Source organism: Leucopleurus acutus, assembly GCF_964270905.1.
Source record: "Leucopleurus acutus genome assembly, chromosome: 19".
Taxonomy (NCBI): Eukaryota; Metazoa; Chordata; class Mammalia; order Artiodactyla; family Delphinidae; genus Leucopleurus; species Leucopleurus acutus.
The window spans coordinates 30,052,957-30,078,104 of record NC_139161.1 but is presented as its reverse complement, the minus strand read 5'-3'; the positions used below and the strand labels follow the sequence as shown (position 1 = coordinate 30,078,104).

The window sequence follows — 25,148 nt, the reverse complement described above, 5'->3', positions numbered from 1 at the left end:
CCGCCAGGTAGTGTTACGTCCTGCAAAGAGATCGGCCCGGTTAACCCCCGTGGAATGCTGAGACCCATATTTCCCTGCGGCCGGCGGAGCTGTGGGACTTTAGAATTAAGCAAGTGAGCAGTGGGGCAGTACAAAATCGGACGTTTCTCGACAGAAAAGGGCACAACTCTATAACCTTAGTCCTAACAGTTGAATTGCTTGTCTCTCCAAATAAAAATGGTGATGGTGGTAAGGTATCCTGAATACACAAATTCACCTTTTAGAGAGTAGCATTTTACATGTTATGAAATATACTCTTTTCAGCCAATATTTTTCCCAAGACCGTTTACCCAAAGTGGAAAGAAAACGGAAGGAGCCTGTGAGGAGGGAAGCAGGAAGCAGGGAGACAGGTACAATCCCGTGTGCCTGATCAACCAGCTGGTGAAATTTTAGATATTAAAGAGAAATAAACCTCACATGAGATGGGCTAGAGCCCTGTAGGACCCATAAGCGTAACTCCCCTATCTGATCAATAACTAAGCTTGTGCTGATAAAAAGAGAGGGCCATTTAAAAAACGGAAATGGTTGGGAGGAAGGGGTATAATGTTTCAGTCCTTTCTCATGGTCAAAGAAAAAATGAGTATTAAGTTTTCTTAGAAACTGAAAATGAAGAAAAAGACCCAACAAAGCAGCACTAATATAGAGATTTTATTTAAATTGTATCGAGTTTTTACAGCACATTGCATGTTTGTCACAACGCAACTGCACAGTTTGGATTTTTGGCCACATCATGTCACTTACACCCACAAGAGCTCTGAAAGGAGTATTTGATGAATACATCTGAGCTGAGAGCCCAGAGTCTCTCTCCAAGGCCATGCAGTATGTTCACTGATGGGACAGCCCCTCAAAACAGCCACACAAAGTAGACAGATACAGTCTCCTCAAACGTTGCCAATCGAAGTGCAGTGAAAGTCAAGTTAATTAAAAAGCCACTCACAACTGGCAGTAAATTTTAATGACTGAGAAAATGCTTAGAAGAATTTTATTATCAAGACAAGGAATAGTTTGTTATTTTTTCAATGATCTCAGGAATTTCCCGGACACAAAATCTCCATTATTCAACTCCATTTAAACGAAAAAAAGTTCCGCTAGACTGACCTAGATACGCCAAAACTTTTTAGGTTACATCCATGGCAAGTATAAAAGCACAGATGCTTCTCAGTAGGGCTGAAGAAAAGGTCAGGACAAATAACAGTTCTTGTTCTAAATGCAGATCCTAGTTATTTTCGAATGAAAATTTTTTTTCTAGGAGGAAGCATGAACAAGTAGTAGTTAGACGGCTACCATAATTTTAAAACAGGGTAAGCCTAAGGGTAATTTACCTTCCATACACCAACGAATTAAGTAAAATATATAAGGAAATCCTAGTGGTTTCATTATAGGTCAAGGAGACTGTATCTGTCCCAACCACAGTACATGGCTATATCACTGTATCTTTTGGTTAAGTGCCACTGGTACATATTAAGATGGAAAAACAAAAACAAAAACAAAAAAAAACCCTTTGGTCCAAATGGACGCATTTTCTCTCCCAATTTTGGTATCGAGGCTTTATTCTCTTCTGTTTGGGTTCCATTGTTAAGTGCACAGAAATAGACAGCAGCATTTGTACTGAAACCCTCACATACCAAACAGCGTATTCTAGGAGGTAAAAACCAAACACTAGATTCTACCCTCAAGGTGTCAAGTGTTCAGGATAAGAAGCAGTGTGACCCAGAGGAGGCAGCAGCCAAGGGAAAGAGGACATGTGGGAAGAGGGCAATGGAACAACAACCAAAATAAACAGTGTTTTATTTTCATGCCAGGAGAGGATCAAGGTGTAGCTCCTGTGTTAGCACCAGGACAACTAGGAAAAGTCAGGCGCAAAGGGTAGGGCACAATCAGCAAATATTTCACAAGGATAATTTCTGCTTTTCCCTTCTCATTCTTCACAGTGCATACCTCGAGAGCTGCCACTGAGTAACAAAGACTCCTGCCTTCACAGCTCAAAGTAACTGATTTCTGCCAGGACTGAACGTCAGCAGAGTTTTCCTCTGCTCCCAAAAAGGTCTCACTCCCTAAAACTGTCCCCCTAAACTGAATATTCACTGATGCTGGCTGATGAGCCAAGTGAAAAATACAGCAAAACCTCCACTTGCTGAACCAGTCTTTAAACCAAACTCCACAGACAGACAGAGCTAATGCAACTAGAGGGAGTGCCTCTAAGGACTGAGCCTTCATGCACAGACACAGAGCACAGAGGTACAGGGTATAGTTCATTTCAAATAGGATAGGAATTCCTATCTTATATGCTATAATCTGCCTTTTTCAAGGTGGAGGAGAGATGGATCTGGTTATCATTTGGAGTTTGGTTATACATATGCCTTTCTATTGCTGTTTGGGGCACACATCACCAGGCAGTATCTATGAAATCATCGTCTTGTGACCCCAGGAGAGAGAAACTGGAGCCACCAACTCAACGTTAAGCTTCCAGACTCTGGGTCTGGATCAGGACCATTACCCCAAGGTAAGGGTCTCACCAGTAGAGGACCTCCTGCCAAATTGGAATTCCTCTGCTCCAGTCTCATGGTACCAAGGAGGATTTCTCAAGACTGTATCTTTGAGCTCTGTGATTTCATGAGCCACACCAAGGAACCTTCAAAACTACACCTGAAGCAGATCCTCCCTTCAAACCTGCTAAAACTGGACAGGTCTTCTCCTCTGGCATTCAACTGGAAGCTGTAGCAATGGGTTTCTTCAGATGTTGGCTCATGAGTTCCCTGGCCCGAGATACTTGGATATGTTCGTAACATGAGTTACAGACGAGAACTGGATCATAGAGTTGTTGATCAGGAATGGGCAACTTCAGGTGGCAGCAGCCAGCACAAAATACATTCCCACAATTTCTGCCAAAGCACAAAGAGGGGAGAGTTCATCAGAAATGCCGATATACTGGGAACGAATGATACTCTAAAAGGCCTTACATGAGTAAAGAAAAAGTTGGGAGAAAATAAAAATAGTTCCTATTAAGATATCTCCATTTTCAGGTTAATTCAGTTTAGTTCATAACTATGTCCCTCAGTAGGCTTTACGAGCCATACTGAATCATAGGCAACATCTTACCTGCAATGGTGTCTGCGTTTGGCCAACCAGAATTCACAGTCACAATTATAGCAATGTGATGCCATATGGTCTGGAACCCAGCGAGTCACCTAACAGAAGGCAAAAGGAAAAATCCCAGGTCCTTGTCAACAGAGTGGAAAAGCAACACTGCAACAAGGAAAGCATCCCAGAAGAAAATGACAAGGTCTAGGCAGCTACTACTGCCCTACAGAGAGACTCAGCTGGGGAAGAACAGGTCAGTCATCTCTGAGAAGTATGAGAACTCACTGGCTTGCAAAAGGACCTGCCACATATTTGCCTGGACATACCTCAGTCTCTTTCTTATCAACAGGTTCCCAGCTTGCTTCTGAAAGGCAGTCTTCACTGTGATCAGAACCAAAATCTTCTGTATCACTGCCATCTGACTCCTTCAAACACGTCTAAAGGAAAAGCAAAGGCATCACCACCATCATCATCATCATCGCTAACATTCATTGTTTACTATGCATCAGGCACTGATTCTAAGTGCATCACATGCGTGACCTTATTTAACTCCTCACAACAATCTTATGATGTATGCTATTATTATCCTCATTTTACAAATAAGGAAACGAAGCCATAGAGGGAGTTAAGAGCTAATAGGTAGTAAACGTGGGATTTGGACCTAGCGTCTGGCTTCAGACCCATGCTCTTTTTTTTTTTTTTTTTTTTTTTTGCGGTACACGGGCCTATCACTGTTGTGGTCTCTCTCGTTGCGGAGCACAGACTCCGGACGCGCAGTTTCAGCAACCATGGCCCACGGGCCCAGCCACTCCGCAGCATGTGGGATCTTCCCGGACCAGGGCACGAACCCGTGTCCCCGGCATCGGCAGATGGACTCTCAACCACTGCGCCACCTCGGAAGCCCCCAGACCCATGCTCTTAACCAATATGCTCCATCACAGTATGGAAAGAATATTTCTCCTGTTACATTCTAAATCAGGAGTTCACAAACTACAGCCCACAGGCCAATTTGGCCCACTGCCTGTTTTTGTAAGTCAAGTTGGAAGACAGCCACGCTCAATTCATTTACACATGGTCATTATGGCTGCTTCTGTGTAAGACAGAAGAGCCTAGTAGCTGCAAAAGAGACTATATGTCTCACAAAGCCTGAAGTATTTACTGTCTGGCTCTTTACCAAACAAATTTGCTGACTCCTGTTCTAAACCATCACCCTGAATAGTAAGAAGTTGTTAGCCCTGACCATCCCACCAGCAGAGGAGTGGGCAACAGGCAAGGGGGAATGTCCTAGAGCTGGCTTCTAGAAGCTCCCCGAGGGCTGCTGTCCAGAACCCAAGGCCTCCCGACCCAGTGAAGCCTAGATAGTCCTCATCATCTCTCACCTGGCTTATTCCAAAACATCCTAACCAGCCTCCCCATCTGGGTTTCATCTGCTTGACACGCTGTTGCTAGGGTAGTAGCACTCTTTTTAGTACTCAATTGTTTTTTTTTTTGGCCGTGCCATTCGAAGTCCCTCTAGGGTAGTACTCTTAAATGCAAATCTGATCATGTGACTCACTAGCCAAAATTTTATTGCCTTGAGGGTAGAATCCACACAACACAGGCACTCAGGCTGACCTTTCTAATCCCTTTCCACTTCCCAAGGTCACCTCCCACCACACTACCAACTCCCTCCCTCACAGTCCCAGCACAAGTGTGCGCGCATGCACACACGCGTGTGCGAACACACACACACCCCTTTATTCAAGCCGTACCGCTGGAGTACCTATTGCCTCCATGCTTCTGCAAATGGTATTTCTTTTTCACTCTCTACATGGCTAAAAGCGACACATTCTTCAGCACTCGGCTCAAGCATTAGCTTCTCAGGAGAGACTTCCCCGAAATTTGACTCCACCCAGGCCCCCAACACCTGATGCTTCCCTCAACACTTAAGAACAGCATTCTAACTGTCTACTTGTCTCTCCCAATAGACTGTGAGCTCCTTGCGAGCAGGGACTACGTCTTTCATCCTACAGCCCAACCCCCTAACTCTGGCACACAGCAAGTACCCAATGAATGGATATGGAATGGGTGAAAGGCTGGATGGAAGGACAGAATGAGTGGCTGCGTGGCAGTAGGCGAGTACTTACAAAATCATCCTCATAGTCCATGGGGGGCTCTGCTGGAGGGGCGCAGCAGTGGCGGATATCCAGCCTCATCTGAAGCTCACGCACCTGTCGACGTAGCTGTTCCACCTCTTGCTTGTACCCCGCTTCAATCTGCCGTAATCTGTGCTGGATCACATCCGTGGGAAAGGGGAGTCCATCGTCATCCAGGTAGAGAGGAGGCACTGGAGAAGGGCAGCTTAGGGGAACAGGCTTCGTGCTGGAGACCTGCTTTGGGTGACCAGACAACCACATCTGGTTGTTTTTTCCTCCTGGACCAGTACAGTGTCCATTGGAATGAGTAGAACAGACCGGTGACCTCACCCCTTCTCTCTGAGCCCACTGTCCCCCGAAGCAAGACCCTGTTGCCCGCATCTGCTTACTGCTCAACCGCTTGCTACAACAGCCGTAGGAAAGCAGCCGCCGAGGGGTGGTCTCCCCACTCGGGAATGAAGTCACCATCCCTTGGAAGCTGTCCCAGTTGGACCCTAAGAAAGAGAACTCACTGATCTGGCTCTGAGAAATTGGCTTTCGGGCCAATTCCAATGGCACCTTTCCAAAGCGAGGGTTTTCCAATAACTGCCCATTCCTATTATTCCCTCTTTTGCCCATGTCTTCTTCCCCCTGAATCAGATCTGCCACAGAACCGGGCTGTTCCTGGTGGGAGACACTTGCCACAGACCCTGGGGGGTCTTGGTTGAGAAAGTCAGTGCTTGGGTCTGGAGGAATTTGGCAGGTAGCACTCAGTGGGTTGCAAAGGGTGCCCAGACCGTGAGTTGCAGCACCTCTGGAGGGCACACCTAGCACAGAGTCTAGCTGGGCCTGCTCGGGGGCACCTGTGAGGGAGTCCTGGGAAGACTCAGGAAAATCACAAGTTCCGTCACGCTTTTTGGAAACAACTTTAGAGAGTGCTCGGACAGCTGCTTTTTCAGGACAATGTTCAGGTGGCTCCTCTGTGCCATCTAAAGTCCTACCCAGCTCATCCTGGGCAGGAGGGTCTGGAGCTGGTGCCTTAGTCTCTTCTAGGACTTTGAACTCAGGATCAGAGGTGCTGCTCCTCGTTTCCTGGGGCACTGCAGCATTAAGCAGCCTGTAACTTGGAGAAGAGCTTCTGTGACTCTTGAAAGGTTTATTGCTCAAGTAGTCTTTCTGGCCGCTGGGCAGAGACGGAGGAAGAGCCATTTCTCCTACAGTCTGCTGAAGACCTCCTAGCCCAGATTCCACGAAGGTTGCCTCTGATCCCTCAGGATTGCCATGCCAGGGCTCCAGGCCTGCTCTGGCCTCCTGACAGCGGTTATTCAGGTTGGGGTCACTGGACGTGCGCGTCAGGGGGCTGCTTGTGTCACAGGCAGAAAGAAGATCATCCACAGATCTCGTTTTAGGTAATCTGGAATGACAACACACCGCCTCCAGGTCAGGAGCTGAGCTACCTCCCATATACAGGAATTGGGTCATCAAAGCAATCAAAGCCAGAGTTCACAAGAAATAACAACATTTAAGATTACAGATGACCAATGTGCACTGCAAAGAGTCTGCTCTGCAAAGAGTGGAGGACATGAACTCCGGAACCCAGGCTCTGTCCTCAGCTTTCATCAGTCTCACCCCACACAGTCTCCCTGGCAATCTCAACCACTCCCGTGGCTTCAACTGCCTTCTAAGCTGATGCCTTCCCAATCTACCCTTCAGGCCAGGACTACATCTCGGCCTCACACCTAATGTCCAACCGCCTCTATCACACATGGCAAGACAGAAAGAAGGTGGGTTCTGGAGCTTGACGATGCTGGCTCTGACACTGATAAGCTATGTGACTACAAGTAAGCTATTTAACCTCTCAGACACTTGGTTTCTCTCCTCCATAAAATGACAGTAAATTACCTTGCAGAGATGCTACGAGGATTCAAAATATAGGCAACCAACCGCAAACTAATTAAGACTACACTCACAGGACTTCCCCAGTGGCCCAGTGGTTAAGACTCCGCGCTTCCACTGCAGGGGGCCCAAGTGCGATCTCTGGTTGGGGAACTAAGATCCCACCCACATGCCGCAGGGTGCGGCCAAAATAAATAAATAAATACATAAAGGCTACACTCACGACTCCTCATTTTTACAGCTTTCCTTATTATAAATTATCCCTCCATCACAGGAGTAACCAGCACAGCTTTTTACAACCACTTAGTGGCCGCGTGCTCCTATGAGTCCCAAGTCAGCACGGAAACTTCCCCTAGTGTACAGCACGCAAAGTTCTAGAGGCATTCTGGCACACCAAAGGGGTAACAGACATTTGCAAGAATGACCGCCCTAATTTTTAAAGTTCTAAAGTCCTTGGAGCAACAAAACTTGAGGGAAATTTGCCAGGAAACAGTGGAGACTTCGCTGGACTCCTATTTTCAGACGCCTCAGTCAGCCCAGCCCACACTGAAAAATCCCTCAAAGGTGCAGTTACAACAGAGCTAGCTGATTTTTTTTAAGTGTTTGGTTTTTGAAACTTATTAATACTTCTTTAAAAGTATTCTTGTGTTTGATTTTACTTTCGTGATCAATGTGTGTTTGTGTGGTAACAAATTCCAGGAAGGCAATGACAACAGTTACAATTACAGTCTCTGGAGTCCCACAGCAAGAGCTTGAATCTCACAGCTTGGCAACTTGTTAATTTTTTTCTTTTTTTTTTTTTTTTTTGTTTTACTTTTTACTATGGAAACTTTCAAACATACAAAATAAGTAGAGAGAAGAGTGTGAAGAAATCCAGTGTACTCTTTATCCAGATTCACCAATAGCAACAGCCTGCAGTCGCCCACAGCTGACGCCTATGTGGACCGAAGGTCTAATTAATAATGCTGGTAGAGACAATCATGCCTGAGGAGTTTGGAACCACGAGAGAGCTCATCCAGCTAATGTGGTCAGGGAAGGCTACACAGACAGAGGAGGATCTGAGCTGGGGAGAGAAGAATGGGTTGTTGCACTTTAATGGAAGAAGAGGAAAGAGAGCAGGACGTTTCTGATCTAGGGAAAGGTAGAACCGAAGGTGAGTCAGGTCAGCTGTTAGAGAAACCATTTCCTTTAAAACCCTTATACAACTACTCCTCTAAATCCAACCCTATCTCGAACTGCCTGCAGCATACCTCCTGTGTGCTGTCAAAATATTTCAGTCCCAACCTGCCGGTATCTCCTCCTTCTCCCTGAACTGACGCATCTTCTCAACTTTTCAGTGTCTATAGGTGGTACTAATATCCTCCTCCTGGTTTCTAAGCTCAGAGACTTGGGACCTTTTTTTTTTTTTGCGGTACGCGGGCCTCTCCCGTTGCGGAGCACAGGCTCCGGACGCGCAGGCTCAGCAGCCATGGCCCACGGGCCCAGCCGCTATGCAGCATGTGGGATCTTCCCGGACCAGGGCACGAACCCGTGTCCCCTGCATCGGCAGGCGGACTCTCAACCACTGTGCCACCGGGGAAGCCCTGGGACCTGTCTTTGACTGACCTCTTTACTCTTCACTTCCACCCTTCAATGTTCAGGCAACTCCACAGAGTGCTAATGACTTCTCAACAACGTCTGAATTTAATCCTTTCTCTTTTCCAAGGACTCTTCCTTTCATATCTGAATTACAACAGTGCTGGCTGGTCTCTGTGCCTCCAACTACATTGCTCACTGATTAATTCTTGAAAAATCCCATTGTTACCAGGTCACAATGACTTACTATTGACAACTGAATCAAAATAAACTACTCAGGGGCTTCTCTGGTGGCGCAGTGGTTAAGAATCTGCCTGCTAATGCACGGGACACAGCTTCGAGCCCTGGTCCGGGAAGATCGCACATGCCACGGAGCAACTAAGCCCGTATGCCACAACTACTGAGCCTGCGCTCTAGAGCCCACGAGCCACAACTACTGAGCCCGTACGCCACAACTACTGAAACTCACGTGCCTAGAGCCCGTGCTCCTCAACAAGAGAAGCCACCGCAATGAGAAGCCCACGCACCACAACAAAGAATAGCCCCCACTCACCACAACTAGAGAAAGCCCACACACAGCAACAAAGACCCAATGAAGCCAAAAATAAATAAATAAAATAAATTTATAAAAAACAAAATTAACTCCTCAGTATAAAAGCCCTCAATGAACTATCCTGTTTATTTCTTTCTATTCCTCAAAATACCTCTTCCCAAACCCTGCCAGCTCCAGAGAGGTGGTTCTTCTTTTTAAAAAAATTAGAAACTCTCTCATGCTTCTAATTCTTTTGGACCCCTCTCCACTAACCTTGTTACCAAGCTCATAACTCCCATTATTCCATTCATTTGTTTGTTCATTTAAGCATTTACTAAATCACCTATTATGTGCCAGGCCCTGAGCCAGGCACTAGGGACAGTAAAAAGCCATGGTTCCTGCCTGGTCTTCCACGAAAACGTCTCTGAGTAAACAGTCACCCTATGACCCCTTTCTTACTTCTCATTTCTCTAGTAGCTTTGAACAAGACACACATTCTTATTCGCTTAGATGCTAACTTAGAATTGTTCTCTAATTGTCCTATGCCTGATCTTACAGCTTTTTAAAGGTATCTTATAGGATCAATATCTTCTATGTCTTTGGTACAGCCCATAAAACCCAGTACAGTACTAGGCAACTTGTAGGTATTTAAGAGACATTTATTGGTTTGAAAACTTAGGTATTGATTTAAGGCCATGGTTGTTAAATGGGTCACAGAACTTATTAAGAATCTGATAAAAAGTTATGGCCCCTCTCCCTAGAAAAGCAAACTTATGAACCTATACCCAAATTCTGCATAGTTTGTGGAAAGAGAAAAATCACAGAATTCCTGAAGCCTATCCATAGGCCCCTGACAACGGACACAGCTCCAAAGACCCTAAAACTAGTAACTTGGGGGTTGGGGGTTTTTGTTTTCCTTTATAATATTCAACCAATTATGTAAGTTATATTTTAATTTTAAAAACCTTCCACCAGTAAACAAAGATCAAAGTTAGAAATGCACATATGCTTCGAACCAGGCATTTTCATTTCTAAGAATTTATCTGGCAGAAACACCAGCCCAAAAGCAAAGGTATACATATACGGTAACACTACTGAACTGTATACTTAAAAATGGTTTAGGGGACTTCTCTGGTGGCGCAGTGGTTAAGAATTCACCTGCCAATGCAGGGGACACGGGTTCGATCCCTGGTCCAGGAAGATCCCACATGCTGCAGAGCAACTAAGCCCATGCGAAACAACTACTGAGCCCATGCGCCACAACTACTGAAGCCTGCACACCTAGAGCCCCATGCTCCACAACAAGAGAAGCCACCGCAATGAGAAGCCCTCACACCGCAACGAAGAGTAGCCCCCGCTCGCTGCAACTAGAGAAAGCCCGCATGCAGCAATGAAGACCCAACACAGCCAAAAATCAAGAAATTTTTTTTTAAAAAATGGTTCTGATGGTAAATATTGTATGTATTTTACAAAAAAAATTTTTTAAGATATACATATAAGGATGTTAACTAAAACACCCCTTATAATGATTAAAAAATGGGATAAACCTAAATGACCAATCGAAAACTGGTTTTATAAATTTTGATGCACTCTAATTTTGGACTACTATGCAGCCGCTAAAAACAATACAGCAGCTTTATGTGTGCTGTCATGGGTGACATCCTGACACACAGTGGGGAAAACAATTTGCAGAACGGTACGCAAAATATGATTGGTTTTGGATTTAAAAAATGTTTCTACACGAGATTGTGAGAGTGGCTGTATCAGTGTAGAGATCAACATCTAGAAGTGCACGCACCAAAGCGCCAGCTGTAGACACCTGTGGGGACAGGGAACAGGGAGGCAGAACTGCCATTTTCTACTGTTATACTGCTTGGCTCTTTTTAAAAACAAAGAACAGATATTACTCTTATAACTTAAGCAATCTCCATTCTACTTCCCCCCAAATATTCAGCCAGAATATAACTTTAACTTTTATGTCTCCCTTTAAATTCTGAGGGAGTAATGTGAAGGCTGTTCTCTTTCTGGGAACCCATTTCTCTGGAAGCTAATGCTGGACATAGCAAAGGTTATTACTAAGATAGCAAGGTTCCCACGCCAGTGAACATCGATCAAGACCATTCCCACAAGTCTTCCTGAAATAGTCCTTTCTGTTCTGTTCTCCTCTCCCCTGGGTCTGTCACAAAGGGTAATAGCACCTTGGAAAAAAGGTAACCACTCTTATCTTAAGGACGGACCTTGGGAACATACAGAGTGCCCTCCAAGCTAACTACGAGTCTTGGGCCAAGTTTGGCCTTCAACTGGCTCAAGAGGTTGCTTTAAAATATCTCGTAAAAGGAAAAGAACAGCATTTAGGCAAGACACAAAGCAGTTGCTGCCTCCCTAGGGAAGAGAGGAGAGAGCAAAAAGGGCTCTTCTTACCTGTCCAGAGAGCGGCCAGAGAACTCCTGGCTCTGAGCCACCGGGGAAAGGTAGAGGTCCATGCTCTCCTCCCCGAGTGTGCATGGAGATGACGCTGGCAAGTAAACAGCTGTCCAGAGGTGCAGCGCCCGGACGTGACACACGGGGTGCAGGACCTAGGGAAGCAGCCCCGTACGTGGGTTCTGTGAGATGTTTCAGGGCCCCCTTCCTTCCTAAGCCTCTGGGCCTGAGTCCTTCCCGCTGACTCGGCCTTTTCTCCCTGTAGGTCCCCAAGACGCACCTACAGGATAAGGGTGTGGACTTACCATTTCTGAGCCTGATGTGTAGAGGAAGTTGTGGAAGTTCTTATTGCCAGCTCGCAGAAGGGCCCACACGGAGCAGGTTCGCTTGTAGATGTTGCGCTTCTCTCGCTCACAGGGGTTGTTGGCCAGGAACGTGCCGTAGAGACAGGAGTATGTGTGCTGCACCAGCTTTACCTAGACGGCCAAGACAGCTTGCACCGGGCCTGGGCTGCCAGCCCCCACCCTGGCCTCAGGCTCACGGACTTACCAGGCTCCCGGACTTACCAGGAACGCTTCATTAAACTCAAACAGGCAGGGAAACTGCTTGAGCAACTGGTGAACAGAATCGAGCCACTGGAGGAACACAGGGCACTGCTCGTTCTGGTCCTCTGCGTTCTCCTGGTGGCCACAGCGGTCTCCAAACTTGTGCCCAAAATCCAGCCAGTCAGATTCTACTAACACTTGGAAACCCTGCAACAAAGAGGAGGTTCAAGTGTAGGGCCTCTCTGGGAAGGCTACTGTGCTCCTTCCAGGGATGCCTGAAGCAGGGGGCTGGCAGCTTCAGAGAAGAACATGCCCAAACCTAGAAGAGGACTTAAAGCCACCAGTGTCCTCTATGGAAAGACCCCCCCAAACGGATCCAGAGGGCCTAGTACCTTCCCCAAACGCCCCCTTTCCCTCTGCTCTTTCCCACCCAACCCCTCCGAATACCTCCAGCGTCCTGTAATACGGGTCCAGTAGTATTTTGGCCAGGGCTACGATCTGCGGCGTCCGGTCCCAGCCATCTGAGCAGTGCACCAGCACAGGCCGGCCCTCCCGGTCTACTGTATTAGCCACGAGCACAGCTGCCTTCAGCATCACCGACAGGTGCTGCAGCCATTTGGTGCTCTCCAGAGCCGACAACCAGCTACAAGAGAGCAGAGGTCACACCTGTCACTAAGGGCGCCGAGGCTACAACAGTCTCTCTGCCACCCACGGCCAGCCACACCTTAACACAGTCCCCAGTGAGAGCTGAAGCTAAGAGGCCCAGCCCATGGCCTTTCTGCCAAGAGGTGTCTAGCAAGAAGGTAGGGAAAATGGGACCTGGGGTGGACAAGACAGTCTTTGGATCAACAGAGGAATTTGGAAGCATCACACGCACATCTAGAAGCCACTTTCTCTCCCCAGTTCTCTGCGTCCTTGAGGACAACTCATCAAAACAAAAGGAACCCAGTGTCCTGTGGCCGTTCCAAAGCGTTGGCTGAGAAGTGGAAGAAGTGTTCTTGGAACTAGCCCATTGCACCTAGGCCCTCGGGTTTCCTGTGTCTCACACTCCCCAACTCCCCACCAGACCTTCCAAGCACGAGAAGTACTGGGTAAGGGATGAAACTGGAGGGTGGATGGAATCAGAACAGGGAACACCTACTTGCTGGGATCGGGCATCTGGCTACACACAGCGCGGAGGTACTGGAAGCTGTTCCGGATGGCATGGATGTTGGCCATTCCCATGAACACGACCTCACAGTTGGGGTAGTACTCTGCACACATAAGAGGAGAGTGGAGCATAAGAGCGTGTTCTGGAAACAGGCATCCAGGACGAGAGCAGCCCAGTGGGCAAAGCTTCCCTGCAGGGCAGACCACTCCAGGACGGGGACTCGATACACTCTGGAGATCTCAATACCCTTTTCCCTCCGGGTGCTCAAGTGCCGTATGCTAATAGCGATGACGATAACCTCAATGACAACGATGCTCGAGGACTACTAGTAACGATGACATATAGTAAATCCTCAACAAACAGTAGCTGCCCTGTGCCAGTAACTTTATATATGTAACCTCTCTATCGTCCAACAACTTTGCAAGGCATGTTTCAGCCCCACTTTACAGATGAGAAAGTCAAACTCAGACAGATTAAGCAATTTAAGCATAGTCCCAGCCATTGAGTGGCAGAGTCCTGATCCCAGGCCAGGTTTGTTTGGCTCTTTCCACCACACAAGCTGTCCCCAAAGCCACCAGAGCACAGGCTGGCTGCAGTCACTGAGGTAATAGCAATACCTTCACATTCACAACCTCCACCCTTGGCCCGGTTGGCCACCGCCGCCGTGTAGGATCGGGCGTCCAGAATCAGCAGCTTCTGGGGGGCAGCTGTGCTCTCCACTCCAGAGCATGCAGTCAGGGAGGAATCTAAACACACACACAGCAGGGAGAGGACCCTGGGTCGGCCATCTGCCCAGGCGCACCCCACCCTAGGGCACTCCCTTTGATGAGACCCCTCACACCCCATCACCTTTTCGTCCCCACCAAAAGACAGGGACCCAGACACCTTGTATGTTGTCGTCTTCGTCCCACCCTCTCACTTGGAGCCCAGGAGGCCAAGGTGGGAGCCTAGTCCCCAGGGGGCCGACACCACCCACACCTTACCGAAGTCAGCGTCACATGCCTCGCCGGCATCACTATTCCCGGTGCTGACAGAGCCCCCAGTGGTCCTTGTCCCTGGGTCCAGGGCACAGGCTTTAGCAATGGACGTGACTAAGTACTCATCATCGGCATTGCGCCAGCCCCACCAGCTGATCTCGGGCTGGCTGCAGCGGGCGATGGCAGCCCCGTTGCGTAGATGTCTGACAAAACAGAAGAAACCATCAGGCCCTTGGCCTTCACAGCCCCCAGAGGCCTACTGCTGAGACCCCAGGGGGCCAGACCAAGACCTCCAGAGTGAACAGGGGCCACCAGATCATCCAGGCTATGATAACAGCAACCAAAAGCCCTTAACATCTCGAGATGGCTTTACAGTTTACAAAGCACTGTCACACATACTTCTCAAATGGGCTGTGTATTCCCAAGGTGACCTTGACTCATCAAATCTGCACAGCACCTGCTCCAGGTACAGACACCCAGCAGGAGAACAAGCCTGGGCCCAGAGCATGAACAACTCCAAACTTCATGGCTACTACCTGCCTCACAAATGTTTTTTTTGTAAAGAACCAGGCAATAAATTTTCATCTTTGGGAGTCACAGCCAATCTCTGTCGCACATTCTTCTCTCTGTGTTTTCTTTTTTTAAATAACCTTTTAAAAATGTAAAAACCGGGACTTCCCTGGTGGCGCAGTGGTTAAGAATCCGCCTGTCAATGCAGGGGACCCAGGTTCGAGCCCTGGTTTGGGAAGATCCCACATGCCACAGAGCAACTAAGCCTGTGCGCCACAACTACTGAGCCTGCGCTCTAGAGCCCACGAGCCACAACTACTGAAGCCCGCGCACCACAACGAAGAGTAGCCCTCGCCCGCCACAACTAAAGAAAGCCTGTGCGCAGCAACGAAGACCCAATGCAGCCAAAAATAAATAATTTTTAAAAAAAATGTAAAAACCATTCACAGCTCACAGGCTATACACAGAACAGGATACAGGCCGGATTTGGTTCACAGGCCATGGTTTGCCAACCCCTGTTCTAAAGCAATGTTTCACACATACACACACACACACACGCGCGCGCGCAGGTCCTAAAAAGAAAGAAAGAAAAAAGAGAGAGAGAGAGAGAGAGAGAGAGAAAGGAAGGGAGGGAGGGAGGAAGGAAGAAAGGAAGAAAGAAAAATGTGTAAACTCCCCAAAAGCCTCGTCCTCAGGAGAAAGAAAACTGAAGCAGTTTTTCTTTTAAAATTATTTCATAGCCACTTCCCGGAACAGTGTCAGTTCCCAGTCAACCACACTGCCGCAGACCTCCACTTCTGACTCTCCTCACTGCACGAAAAGCATCCCCCCACTTCCCCAGCCCCCACCGCCTCACCTATACACAACCACAGGGACCCGCTTCCAGGAGCGGAAGGAAGCCACATTCTGCAGCTCTTTATCTGTGATCCACACGGGAACCAGCAGCTTCTGGGGGTAACTGGGGCACAATCTGAGAAAAGACCAGATGGGGTCATGGAGCTTGATTAAAGACCTGTGATCACAAGATCCCCAGGGATGGCCCTGTGGGCAGAGGGACCAGGAGCCCTCCTCCCCTCACAGAGCCAGGAGCTGTGCCCACCGTGCTTTATCCACACGGGGAGGAAGTCTGGGTCTGGACAGGTGTTTTGGTTCCCCACCCAAGACCCTCTCACTTGTAGTTGCTGTTGATATGCGAGACTCTCCAGACGTTCTGCAGGTCAAAGCCCATCCTCGCAAGCTCGGCCTCCTGCCGACATCGTATGTGCTCTCCTGCAACACAGCCCCCGTGCCTGTCAGCATCCGAGAGCACGGGGTCCAGGGCGGAGGAGGGGTGAGAAGCAAGAGACAAAAAGAGGTCTCCTAAAGAGAGCAGCCTGGCCTCACCTGGCTGACACAGGTGGGTGTGCTGGTCCTCCTCAGTCAGCCCCAGGCACCAGGCATGGTAGGCAAAGGCAAACAGGTCCTCAGGCTTCGCAGGTCTCGCCGTGGCCCGACTTAGCCGCGAGAGCCACTCTTGGCACTGCTTGAAAGTGGAGAAGTGGCACCTGCCAGGCAAGAAGCCACGAAGTGAGGCAAGAGGTGAGTGAACTCTGGGGCCATAAGGGTCAAAGACCCAGCCACAAAAAGGCTGTGGGGAGGGGAGACTGCAAAGCAGGAGGTAAGGCATGGGGACCCTGGGGAGGACCAGGGAGACTGGGCAACACCCAAGGGACATTGTCTTGCTGTAACAATTCTCTTCCCAAGAACTCTTGTCCTTGACACGTAAGGATCCCCTCTAATGGGGCCCGACCATTTCTTATATCAAATCTGAATGCTATCAAATCTGGCCCTGAATGTCTGCTACCCCTTGTGTCTTCTCCCATGACTCTCCAGCACAAACCTTCTGTTTCAGGGAGGAAGTCCTACCCATGTCATTCCTGTCTCCTTGGTTTTTCACTTCCGCTTAATAATGTCTCCTCTCAGCCTAGCCATGTCCTACTGATACTCTGAAGAAAGTTGCAGTCCCACCTCTTCCTTGAGGCCTTCTGAGCCTAACCCATTCCACAGACCCCTTCCTCTGTTATTCTTAGTATGCTGGGAGTATTAAACAGTAAGTTTTCCCAGAGCATATTGCCAAAGGTTAAGTCTTCCTTTAGCAACTAGACTTTAATCTCCTTGAAGGGAAGGGCAATGCAGATTCCTGTTCTTAATGCCTACAGACCCGAGTACATGGCAGGCTCTAAACTAGGCATCTTTTTTTTTAAAATTAATTTTTATTGGCATATAGTTGATTTACAACATTGTGTTAGTTTCAGGTGTACAGAAAAGTGAATCAGTTATACATATACATATATCCACTTCTTTTTTAGATTCTATTCCCATATAGGTCATTACAGAATATTGAGTAGAGTTCCCTGTGCTATACAGTAGGTTCTTATTAGTCTGGGCATCCTTTTAATAATCCTTGGAGTGATTCCTCTTTCTCTCATATCCAGTCTGTCAGCAAATCCTATCATCTCTACCTTCAAATATCTGACCACTTCTCACCATTTTGATTGCTACCAACCTGGACCAGCCACCATGATTTCTCACCTGGGTAACTGTAAGAGCTTCTTAATTAGTCTCCAGTTTCTGCCCTAGCTTTTGTCTCCAACCTTCTTCCATCTTTTCTCAATATAGCAGCCAGAGTGATTCTATAACAGACCACGTCACTCCTTTGCTCAAAACCCTCCAGTGGTTTTCTCACTTCCCTCAAAGTAAAAGCCAGTCATTATGACAGCCTGACACCCCTCTTACCTCTCAGATCTTGTATCCCACTATCCTGACCCACTTGCCCTCCACTCCAGCCACACTAGCCTCCTTGCCATTCTTCCATTGTGCCAGGCTCATACCCACCTCAGGGCCTTTGCATGCACTGTCCCCTGTCTGCCACACTCTTCCCCCAAATACCCACATGGTCACTTTCTTCAAGTCTTGACTCAAATGTCACCTTTTCAGTGCAGGCTTCTCTGGTCACTTTGTTTAAACCTACAACCTTCACCCCCATAGCACTCCGTATCCCCTTTCCCTGCTTTATTTTTTAACTTTACATTACCATGATTTAACATATTTTACTTACTATTTACCACTCCTATCTCCCCACTGGAATATAAGCTCCATGAGGGCAGAAAATTGTGTGTTTGTTCCCTGCTGTATCCCCAGTGCTTAGAACAGTCTGGCAGAGTAGAGTGCTCGATAAATACATGTTAAAAGAATAAATAAATGAACCAACAACAATGTGAGTGCTCTGCACCAGACATCACCCTATGTGCTCTCAGATGCATCTTCTCATTTAATCCTTATGAAAACTCCGTGAGCATTATCCCCATTTCTTTAGGTCAAGACACTGTGGATCAGAAAATTGACCCCCCAACCCAGACAAGGTTTTCACTGTTTCTTCCAAATGGGGAAAGGGAGGCAGTATTTTTCCTTCCTTGCTCCAGAGAAACCCTGCAGCAGAGAGGTCTGGACAAGACTAGGGCCAGAGGACCTGAGCAAGGCTCCGTCGTTCTCACCTCACCACTTTGGAGTCCTTGCAGGCGATGTGCAACTGGAACATATCACGGCTCTCCACGCTGTCAATCATCCGGAGGGGGACCTGGAGAGGAAATGCAGACTGGCGCTCACATCCCCCCACTCCACATCACTCCTCATCCCCACCCCCACCCAGATGCTGATGTATCAACAGAAGGAAGGAAACCAACATTTACTGTGGGCCTCCTAGGTGCCTGGTAACGGTGCTGGGTCCTCTACTTATGTGACCCCAATTAATAATCACAAGAAACCACAAGGCAGGTGTTTTCACACCATATTATTAAGGAGGAAATTGCACCTCAGCTGGGTGATTGACCAAGGTCACACAGTTGTAAGTGGCACTCTTCCAACAAAGCCACTGTGCCCCTAGAAGGGCCAGCAACAGAGTGAGGGAAAGACAGAGAGGGGAAGGGAAAATTAAGTGAGAGAGACAGAAAGATAGACCTGCCGTTAGAGGAAGGACAATAAGAAAAAGAAGGGAACCCCAACTCTTTGGAAACATGATCAAGTAGAGCATTGGAGCAATCCCACCTTGAATTTCACAGGGATTCTGGCTTGGGTGTGGGAGAACAAGACAGAAACTCACGTTGATAACAGAATCCTTGAACTTGATATGCAGCCGGTAGTTGGAGATGGCAATGAGGGCATCGGCTGCGCGGCCCAGGAACTCCACTCCCTCACCCTGCAGCACTGTGAAGGGCACCTGCCGAGGGGCAGAGGGGCCCTCAGTCCAGAAGTCAGTCACCTCTCCATCCCCTCTCCAACCCCTGATCTGTAGGATCTCCTCTGGAAAAGCTGGGCCAAGGCAGGACAAAAGTTCTCTCCATGGTAACAGCACCAGACAACAGCTATACAGGAAAGCTGCCTTTCCTTCCCTGGGGCCAAAGTCTCCATAATGCACATACAGACAGGCTCCCCTCCCTCCAGAGACCAAGGAGCAGGAAGCCAGAGCTCCCACACTAGATCCCCTTGGAGATATTTGGGTTGCGGGAGGGAAGGGAGGGTGTTTTTTAAGCAGGCAGGGAGCTCTACCCACCCTGGGCCCCCAACTCTTCCTTACCTGCAGATTCTCCTCCTCTTTCACTAGTTCCTTGGGGGGGAACAGATCCTTGGCTTGGATGTACTCCAGGCTGGGGGGCCCCTCCTCACCCTGTGGGGAAGGCCTCAGCCCTAAGTCACCAGGCTCCGCCTGGCCCATTAGGCCTCATTCTGCTCCCCTCCCCTCAATAAACCCACATACACCCCATACACACTTATAAACGTTCTGGTCACCAGAGAATGGAAGAGAGACCTGGTTTGGTGGGAGGGGTGAAGTGGAGGGGGAACTCAATCCTCTTAAGCCTAAGAGAAGAGTAAGGTCCACAGAGTAACTGGGAATCTGCGCTCCTCAAAGAGGGAATCTCCTGTAGAGCCAAATTTCCCAAATGAAGGAGAGAAAATGAAGGAAAAGAAAGGCGAATGTAAGGGTAAGACAGAAGTGGGAATGGGAAGTGCTGCCCTGAGAAACAGGAACCAGGTGTGCAGCTGGTCACAGAGACAGGAGGGGACGCAGGCCCCTGAGGCCACTCCACTGAGGCTTCAATCTGGTGGGTGAAGGAGACAAAGAGGAGTGGGTCATGGGATTCAGTCCCAAGCCTCTAGAGGGCCTTCACGGATGCTTTCAAAAAGAGGATGTGCTTTGGAGCTGAGCTTCTCTTCCAGTTAGGCCCGCACTGCTAACAAGCTCCTGCCACCTGCCAAGCACCCTGCCCTGACTGCCGATCTGAGGGGAACTCCTGAGGAATACCCACAGCAAGCAGAAGTAACTCCCTTCCCAGCCACCAGGGAGGGAGGGGAGAAGAGGGGATCCACGTGCCCGGGAAGAACCAGGGGACCCAGGACAGCCAGGGGAGAGAGAGAGAGGAGGTCTGGCAGATATTGGGGGGGGGGGGCGGGAAGGGGATAGATAGGGATATCTGAGAGGACAGATGGGGGAAGCTGGGAAGGAGCATTAAACCAGAGGGGGAGGGGGGGTGGCCTGGGAATGATGCAGAGGTACGGAGGCCTGCAGAGGCAGAGAGGCAGGGAAGATGGAGAAGAGAGGCTGGCTGGGGGACAGTCAAGGAGAAAAGACAGGCGTGTCAGGTGAGGGATGGAGTGGTGGAAGGGGGAGGGGACTGGAGCCAGGGAGACAGCTCAGACATCCTGTGCTCCCCGACCAGCCCCCTAACATCCCAGGCGGCCTACTAGCCACATCCCACATCCCCAAGCAAGGATGCAGCGGGTGGGCCCAAGATGGAGAGGCGGAGGTAAAAGGATGTACCCCTGCAGGGCGGGGCCTGAAGATCTGCAGTCAAGGGCAGCGGCTTCAGGGCTAAAATGATGGGTCACAGAATTCCAATCCCCGGCCTTCGACAATCCCCGGCACCCGAAGATTAAAGCAAGTCCAAGAAAGAAAAGGGATTATGTCCCTTCCCCTGCCAGGGCCCTTGGTAAGGGGGATGGGCTGAAATTCGGGATCTCAAGGGCCGGCCCTGGGAAGGGCGGCGGGTGCAGCCAGCGTCGGGGTCCCCGGCCCGCCGCAGGCGGGGCCGGCACTTACGAAGCAGCTGAGCATGGAGCAGGAGACGCGGGCGGTCAGGCTCATGGTCGCGGGCAGTCTGGGCCAGCGCACATGTCCCCGGAGCCGCTGCGCTGCCCGCCAGTCTCGGGCGTCCGCCGCATCCCGGCTGCGGGGCCGGCCAGGTGCAGCCGCTGCGGCCAGGAGGCGAGCGCGGGCGGCGGTGCTCGGCGCGCGCCTCTCCCCTCCTCTCCACAATGGAGCGAGCCCAGCTCCGCCCAGGCGAGGGGAGCTCCCCGACCTTGCCGCGCCGGGAAGGCGGGGGCGGGGCGGGTCCCCGGGCCCCGCCCACAGCCCCCTACTCCTCCCTCCCCACCATCCCTCCGCGGCGTGGGAGAGCGTCCTCGGCGGGCTCCTAGGGGCTCCCAGGAGTCTGGGCTGCGGGACTGCCCCGCCCCCCCCCCCACGGCGTGGGAGGGGGCGGCAGGACCGCCTACATCTTTTCATTTCCCATCTTCCCACGTGAGCCACCCCACACCACTGTTTCAGACGTCTGTCCCCACGCCCTCCCCTCCTCTTTGAGTCCCCCCAGTGCCTGCTCGGATTCCCAGGATGAGGCTCACCTCCCTCCACCCGAGGCCCTTTCTAGTTTCTAGGCTTCCTCCTTTCCCTCCAAAACCACCACTCACCATTCCCCAGTCCATCAGTGTCCTCCAATCCCCTGACCTCACTAATCCCACTCCCTTTTTGCCCCTTAGAATGGACACTGGTCTAGTGACAGTTTGGTCATTACACACTCCTGAGAGGGAAATTCTCTGGGTTTTTTATTCCAAGGTCCCTGCCCAGCCCTACTTCTTCAGCTCCTCCTCTCCCCTTGTTTCACATCCTGTGTCTTCTGGGTAAGAAAGTCCTTGGAGAAAGACTTTCTTAGGCTGGGAAAGAGAAGTGCTGGAACTATGGACCACAGAAGCTATGCAAAAACAAAACTCATGGAGGAGGGAGGGAGTTGGGTAGAGGGCCAGAGAATAAGGGGCAGTGATAAGAGGCTCAAAATGTCACCAAGAGTCACAGAAGGAACCGTTTGGAACCCCACACTCCCTGTCCCTGGTAACTTTCAGAAACCAGGGCTTTTGTTTCGGTTTTGGTCTTGGGGGGGGAAGGGAGGAATAGGAGAAAAACCTGACATTTTATTAAGCGCCTACTATGAGCCAGACATGTTTCAAACATTATCTCACTAAAACCATTCAACTCCCAAAGAAATTAGACTTCAGGCTTACGGAGAAAGTATGCAGTTCACCTAAAGTACTTAAGTGGTGGTGCTAGAATTCAAAATTAGACCAGGCTGACTTTTCAGTGCATCACAGAAGAGAAAAAGGAAAGGGGCTATCAGTTGGTGGGGGTCAGGACCAGCAGGCTTTCTGAGAAGAGACCAGAACAATACTGCACACCCCACACACCCATGTGTCTGGGGAGGAAAAGAGCGAGTCCTCTCACCAACTGAATGCCTTGACCTGTCCCTAAGCACAGGGGACACGTGAAAGAAATAAAAAGATACAGCCAGAGCAAGGACCTGGTCTGGACCCAGGCTTGTAGCTCCCCACTCCCTTCTCATCTCACTGCTTCCTCCCAGCTCTCAAGGGTTAAGGGGTTCCCTGAACTTGGGATGAAAGAAGGGCAGTTACAGTTAGTGGAAATTTTATGGGATCATTATAACACACACACACACACACACACACACACACCGCCCCCAGTGATATTCTGGGCACCTTGAGGGTGCTCTCCTGCTATATATTCAGTCAGCTGTTGCCTACAGTAGCTTAACAGACAGCAGGACCTTGGAGGTAGAGAAGCCCCGCAGTTTTAGTGGAGTCGCTCCTGATACAGCACCCACAATATTCAAGGGACCCAGTAGGAAGTACAAGGATCTTGATATAAAGGAGCCCTTGCTTTTCAGACCAGAACAGAGAGCTTCACCCAGGGACCAGGAGAGGCAAGAGAAGGGCCATTATGAAGAGCTAAGGGAGCCAGTGGTAGTGTGGGGAAAGCATGGCATAGCACATACAGAAAAAGATGTCTAGAGGCTTCCCGTCCCCGTGCTGTATATCGGCTGATGTTTTGCAGCCTAAGGAAGCCCTAATTTATCTCCAGGGCAGATGAACCTGCTTAGTTGCTGAACAGAGTAGCCTGGAGCTCAAGGTCCAGGAGGGGCGGGCAGCTTCATGGAGAAAGACACAAGGATTACAGAAAACACAGTGGTCTGAGGAAAGCGTACTCACCATTCTACCGTGGTGAGGGTCCTGGCTACCTGCTTCTCACTGTAGAGCCCGAGAAACATAAGCATAAAGAGCAACATTAACATCACCACAGAATCAACAAATGCCACACATCTACTCCTGAACTTCCCCACAACTCTTATTTGCCTTCCTCGCAGAGCATCCAGCCTCTCCACAAGTCACCATGCTAGACAGAGGCAATGGGAGCTACGTGAGGAGAAGGCAACAAGCGACTCTGCAGGGCATGAAGGCAGCCATCAAGTTCTGGAGCAGGACTCAAGAGTCCTGATTCCCAGTCCCAGAAAGAGAAGTAAAACCCTCCAAACCCTGTTCTTTGTGGGAGAGCAAAAGAACTGCCAACTCTGAAGAGAGAGAGGCTGCCCAGCCAGGGCTCACTTCTGGCCCTGGTGGGAACGTGAATCCACAAGAGCGCTCTGCCAGCCTTTGAGTCTGGGAGTAGCACCCACCTGACCTGTTTGCTGGGGGCAGAGTCCAGAGCAGAGGACAAGAGGGAGGGGACCACAACCTATGATCAGACGGCAGCAGGGCTGGACATGCCTTGCCGAGTGTACTTGACACCAAGTGGGGTGCAGGTTAGTGGGAGGAGGCCACACAACGGGGACAGAATCAGGCCAGTGCAGGCCTCAGAGTCAGTACCTGTCAAATGGGCCCAAGCAACAGAAATGTCAGGATGGGCCTCCTTGGCCCACTTAGGGAACCACTTAGGGAACCAGGCCCAGGTTTCACTGACATTTTTCTTTATGCCTGCTATCCGAGCTCAGGGGCAGTCCAGCAGTGCCCCGCAGAAGGCTGTGGGGATAAAAGTCTCCATCTGTGGCCCTACCTGCCTCCGTAATCACAGCCCACCCTCCCCATGGGGGAGCCAGCAGACTGCAAGCCAGAGGTGCTGCCTCACCGCCCACTGGCAAGCAGCCTCAGGGAAACGGAGAGAGGGAGAGACGAGGACAGGCCTGGGAGGCCCAGGGTTCCCGGACCTAGGTGATCTGGCCACCGGGGGGGGGGGGGGGGGCGGGTCAGGCTGACAGGGGAGCCCAGGTACCCAGGTTCTAGGGGCGGAGCCTAAAGACTCGGAGGCGGAGCCCCGAATGACAGAAGGCGGGGCTCACGAAAGCCGGTGGGGCCGGGGCGGGGCCGGGCAAGACGCGGTCGTTGTGGCTCCCAAACTGGCAGTGCACGGGGCACGGTGACTCACCCAGGTGGCGTCCGCCCGACCCTCCGAGGCCGCGCTCTCACTACTTCCGTCTCCCGCAGCTGCGGAGGCCGCGCAGCTTCGACCCCACCACGGTGCCCCTCTCCCCAGCCAATCCTATCTCTGGCCTGTGCCCACCCTGGCCAATAGCCACACCAAGTCCCGCCCTGCCCCCCACCACGCAGCCGCCGCCCTCACTCTTCACGCCGCTCATTGGTCAAATTGGGCAGACGCCCTCCCAGCCTTTAGCCTATCGGGTGCCGGAAGACGAGACTGTACCTGGAGGGAGGAGGCGCGGCGCGGGAGAGGAGACGCGACCAATGGGAAATCACAGCGCGTCCCTGCGGTAGCCAATGGGAGAACAGTAAAAGGGGGGTCGCTAGCTAAGGCGCCAGGGGCCGGAAGTGGGGGCGGTCTGTCGCCTACTGGTAGCGCAATTGAAGGCGGGGCCTTGTAGGGACAGAGGCCTTACAGCCACTTCCGGTGACCACCCCGCCCCCGGGTTACTTCTCAAGTAGATCTCCGGTGGCACTTTAGTTTATTCATTTTCCGTTTTGGTTTCGCCGCGGTCATCCGTCCCAAAGCTGGAAGGGAGAGAAAGACCTCGAACGCTAAGAGAGGAGGGAGGGCTGGGCCTGAGGCTCCGTCTGGGTCTTCGACTGGCGCGGGGTGGGGGAGGGTTTCCCTTCTTCCGCACCTTGACGTGTTCCTCCAACCTTCACTTTTCATCCGCG

The 25,148-nt window shown here is 50.3% G+C and overlaps 1 protein-coding gene across 4 annotated transcripts; it reads right to left on the bottom strand.

The window, feature by feature from the left end:
• Window positions 1–678: 678 nt before the first annotated feature.
• On the bottom strand, window positions 679–25,148 carry MTMR4 (myotubularin related protein 4; the record flags this gene model as incomplete). Of its 4 annotated transcripts, XM_082861418.1 has the most annotated exons (21): window positions 679–2,921; window positions 3,139–3,227; window positions 3,447–3,557; window positions 5,247–6,648; window positions 11,659–11,813; window positions 11,964–12,134; window positions 12,225–12,410; window positions 12,651–12,846; window positions 13,345–13,456; window positions 13,971–14,099; window positions 14,337–14,533; window positions 15,697–15,810; window positions 16,013–16,109; window positions 16,224–16,384; window positions 18,374–18,456; window positions 18,979–19,095; window positions 19,453–19,542; window positions 23,208–23,246; window positions 24,694–24,755; window positions 24,947–24,998; window positions 25,112–25,148. In XM_082861418.1, 18 exons carry the CDS (start codon window positions 23,208–23,210, stop codon window positions 2,744–2,746), a joined length of 3,591 nt encoding a protein of 1,196 aa, XP_082717544.1. In that variant the 3' UTR covers window positions 679–2,743. The 4 variants fall into 4 exon arrangements, with proteins under 4 accessions (XP_082717544.1, XP_082717543.1, XP_082717545.1 ...); XM_082861417.1 differs by lacking the exons at window positions 24,694–24,755; window positions 24,947–24,998; window positions 25,112–25,148 and adding an exon at window positions 24,418–24,523; XM_082861419.1 differs by lacking the exons at window positions 24,694–24,755; window positions 24,947–24,998; window positions 25,112–25,148 and adding an exon at window positions 23,531–23,610.